Source organism: Otolemur garnettii, unplaced genomic scaffold (genome assembly GCF_000181295.1).
Source record: "Otolemur garnettii isolate 467f Iridium unplaced genomic scaffold, OtoGar3 scaffold00220, whole genome shotgun sequence".
NCBI lineage: Eukaryota > Metazoa > Chordata > Mammalia > Primates > Galagidae > Otolemur > Otolemur garnettii.
In genome coordinates this window covers 1,595,023-1,599,825 of record NW_003852615.1, presented here as the reverse complement: position 1 = coordinate 1,599,825, position 4,803 = coordinate 1,595,023, and the positions used below count along the sequence as shown (strand labels likewise).

General features: G+C 33.3%; 1 protein-coding gene across 1 annotated transcript in view; it reads right to left on the bottom strand.

Moving 5' to 3' along the window:
• Positions 1-1,020: 1,020 nt before the first annotated feature.
• SENP7 (SUMO1/sentrin specific peptidase 7) overlaps positions 1,021-4,803 on the bottom strand; it is a 142,337-nt gene continuing 138,554 nt past the window's right edge. The window contains exon 24 of the mRNA XM_023508065.1: positions 1,021-2,814. Coding sequence (XP_023363833.1) covers positions 2,677-2,814 — 138 coding nt within the window. The 3' untranslated portion in view covers positions 1,021-2,676. The remainder of the gene's footprint in view (positions 2,815-4,803) is intronic.

Sequence of the window (4,803 nt, the reverse complement as noted above, 5' to 3'; positions counted from 1 at the left end):
GTAAGAGAAGAGACCACACAAGTGAGTATAGGTCACAGCAGCCTCATACCATTATCTCTCAACCACCCATGGGCAAAGTTTCCATATCTCCACAAGAACAAGTTCAGTTACAAGAGACTCCAAAGTGACATACTTACTTAACACATTAATGAATAATTTTTTTTTTTTTTTTTTTTTTTGGAGACAAAGTCTAACTTTGTCACACTGGGTAAAGTGCCGAGGTAGAGTACCTCACAGCAACCTCAAACTCTTGGACTCAAGCAATTCTCTTGCCTGAGCCTCCTGGGTAGCTCGCTCTGGCTCAGGCTGGTCTTGAACTTGTGAGCTCAGGCAATCCTGTCGCCTCGGCCTCCCAGTCCTTGGATTACATGCATGAGCCATAAATGAATAATTTTATATGACTAAAAAGTAGGGGACAGTGGAAAGATGAGGATAAAATGCAGGCTGGAACAAGATTAAAATGGGCTCTACATGACAAGTCTAAATCTTTTTCCTCCTGACATAAAAAGAAAAGAAGCTAATTTTAAAAGGTATTAAAGTCATAATTAAGTAAATGGAAATGTTTTTTTAAAACCTGCATTTTGTTTAATCACAAGAGTTGTAAGTTAAATAACATTATCTTCTCTAGGAATGATTGCTGTCTCCATGAACAAACCTCTGTCTACCTCTCAACCTCCTGTCACTAACACTCACAAACCTCCTCTAGGCTGAGTTCCCTTCTGTACTGCCAAAGAAACTGTATTATTGTTCTTAACAGAGAATATTAAAATGATTCACATGTCCATAAATGACTCAGGAATAAGAGCTATAATTCATTTTTGTGTGTCTAGGAAAATGCTGGCTAGCAGTAGATGCTAAAAACATTCCCTGAATTAACATTCAAATAAACTATACACTTCTGAAAATAGGAAGAAAAACTAATTTAAGTGTTAATTATATGACATGCACTGGGCATCATAACAATTGGAAATTTATTCCTAACAATGGTTCATGTTTCTTAAGAAAAATATTACACTTCTATTTAATGAATTGGAAATATTTTTAATATAAAATGTTGATATCATCAAGGCATTATTTGTACATGAATTTAGGAAAATGAATTTTAAACAATCTTCCATACATGATAAAGGACAGTGGTATCTTTGAAAAACATACAAACAAAAAAGTTCAGAAATCACAAGATATCTTACTTTCTTTCCCAAAATTAGATGTACAAAACAATTAATAGTCACCTTAAAAAGTCTCACACACACAAACACACAAATTGGGAATGAAATACATAATTATGATCATTTTTCTATGAAACCTCCAAAAGACAACTATCTTTAATAATATAAAGATGGTGACAAGATAACAAAAGCTAAGGACACAGGCTTAACTGACAATTCACATGATTTTGAAATAATACATCCAGATGTTTTAGCTTTATTTTAAATTGCCTTTGCTTCACTGCTTTACACACAGTTACAATGTAAATCCAAGAGACGCTTAACACAGAAGATTAAAATAATATTGTTAAAAAGCATTTTTTCTTCTGAGAAAATACACTATAATCATGTCTCCCTCAAAATATTCCTGATAACATCAGAAGGTTCTGAAATGTTTAATCATATATACCACCATCATCACATGAATTTAGAGCTGCTACCTTAATATCTGATAAAAAATTAAGCTCAATGAGGATCATAGGTCTCATAAAAACTACAATTTAAAAATATAAAGGCAATGACAGCAATCTGGCTTTGAAGATGAATACTGGCTAAACTGAGCTATAAAATTATATATTTATTTCTAGCAATAAATAGGACATGAGGGTATTTTTTTGTTAAAGTGTGAGGACATCAATTTTATCTTCTATATTGTAGAAACTGTATACATATATTCTGGAATAATGTAGGAGCAAATATTTATACAGCTATATCTCAAATAAACTAAGGTGAACTACATGTATAATTTTTAAAAACCTATTTTGGAAAGCTAAATGTTTTGTTCCAAATTTTACACTGAACAAATGAACTAAGTTCTCAGACCCCAACATATAATATCAAAAGAAATGGGAGTAACTGATTTAGCAATTAATAAAAAGCTGCTCTTTAGAAGAGTGGATTCCCGTCATCTTCCTAACATTATGAATGTCTTTTTTTACACCATACAGAAGGGATGCCGTAAATGGCATTTTCTGAAGCCTTGATACTAAATTCTTTTTTAAAAAAAAATACACAGTATTCATACTGCATGCTTGAGCTGCAAAGAATAGAATTACAATATGGTGTGACTTGTCAACAAATCTGACAAGCTCTGGGGCTGGCACTGGGAGGACCTAACTCCCCTCAACACCCAGTCATGTGGAAGTACAGATCACATAGTTTTATTATCTACAAAAACATTCCCACATTACATATACTATTGCATAATCCAAGCATATTTACTCAGAAAAATATGAAATATTTATGAAATTTTAATTTCTAGCTAATAAGTTTATATCATCCCCATTTCTACTCCATCTATGATATCCAAACAATTCTAATAATATATCTTATATATTTTAAATAATGTCCAATGCCTTATAAAACTACCACAAGTTATTTTCTTCTCTGTGAGCTGGCTAACACAAATGCTGGTAAGAGGCTTTCCAGTAATCTTAGAGAACATCTGTGTTGTGTTTATACAGATTAACTAGTTACTGCTGCCCTTCTGTTGCTGTACATGAAGTTTCAAAATGAGTTCTCGAATATCTTCCCGTTTGGTCTTTATTACGTGACGAGGAAACCACTTTTCCAAGTGAATTGGAAGTTCGAAATTCACAATAGGATCCTTATGAGAAAAAAGAAAGAACGCAATCACATAAGGTGCAAACTTCAAGTTTGTTTTAATTTTACAAGAAATAAAAATTGCTAACTTTTTAAAAATAACAGCTTTATTAATATATAACTCACATAATTCACCTGAAGTACACAATACAATGGTTTTTTAGTAGACTCATAGAGTTATATAACCATCACTACAATCAATATTAGAACACTTTCATTAAGTTGCTAACTTTTGAACATCAAAATTAAATACTGTCTGTTCTACTATACATGTTCAAGTGAATCACCACAAACCATAGGGAGAGAATGACTCAGAGTAACACAGAGGTCAGGTTTTGTCACAATTGTATCACAATTTTTCCCAAGATGTTAATTTTTTTTTTTTTTTTGACACAGAGCCTCAAGCCATCACCCTGGGTAGAGTGCTGTGACATCACAGCTCACAGCAACCTCCAGCTCCTGGACTCAAGCAATTATCCAGCATCCTCCTCCCAAGTAGCTGGGACCACAGGCGCCCGCCACAATGCCCGGCTATTTTCTAGTTGCAGCCATCACTGTTGTTTGGCAGGCCCGCGCTGGATTTGAACCCACCAGCTCAGGTGTTATGTGGCTGGCACCTTAGCTGCTTGAGCCACAGGCACCGAGCCCAGATGTTAATATTGTGAAACTACTAAAACAAAAAGCCTAAACAATAAATGAAGAATCTCAGATTTAAAAAAAGAAGCAAAATCCTGCACAAGTGCCTTCTTTTAATGCAAGAAATGGCTAATTTAATGGCTTCAAGAAACACTACATTTTCCATTATATTATTAAGTTTAAGCAGGAAACTGTAAGTTGCAAATGCAAAGACAGTTCCTTCTATATTTAAAAAAATTGCAGAAGAAAGCTACACCAAGATCATATTTATAAATTTTATGAAATTGTAAGAAGCCATATGTAAGAAGGGTTTACATGTTGAAGAATAGATTAAGAGCCCCAAGCAATGAGGCTAAAAGACTAGATGGTGATTACAGGAGCAAATGCCAGTAGAGATTTACTGTGGCAGGAAATTTCATTAGAAGTAATAACATTATTAGGAGTTAGTTCCATAAGTGTCAAGTGGTCTGCCATAAGCCATTTTTTCCAACCTAAGCTGTTAGTGTACAAATTTGCAAAACGTGATATTTACATTTTGAAGGGTTTTTCCCCCCAGTAATCTTACATGGTGCTTTATCCTGTATTAGAAGTATATTCTACTGACTGAAGGTATATGAAGTAGAATTATGTAATAGACTCTGAATATGTTATGTAGTAAGGTATTCTGAATATTCTAAACACAAAATGAAATCTCCTTGGAAAGAGTATTAAAGGACCAGAATTGTCAGCCTATGATGAAGTTTCAGTGTGGGAAAAAACCAACATAACAGATATTTATGTACAATCTTTTACTATATATTATCATTCTCCCCCAATATTAAAAACATCAAAAAGCTGTAACTGTATATTAAAACCCTTATTTTTTCATAGTATTGTCCAAGCATACATCTCAAAAACATCCCATCTTCACAAATATTGGTAATGAAGGAAGTAATGAGCTGATATTTCAAAAAGCAAAGACTGATTACTTGCTATTTAACATTTCTTCCTTAATATTGGTTTAATTACTATAGAGTTCTATAGTGAGCTAAAAAATAACAGTCATGTTTGTAATTCTTCCAGCTACAGGTTTCTGAGCTTCTTGAATAAACAGGTCTTTCAGTTTTAGAAAAAAATGTTTAAATATTGCCCTATTCTCTCTCTCTCCCCAATCCTTCTGGGACTCCAATTACATGAAAATTATACCTTTTGACTGTTTCACATTTGTCTCTTACACTGTGTTCTCTCTTTGCATTTTTTGTTCACTTTGAGCTGTAGTTGGATACTTTAAAGTCCTTTCTTAAAGTTCATTAATCCTATCTTCTGCTGTATCCAATCTGCTATTAAACCCACCCACTAAAATTTTTTTTTTTTTTTT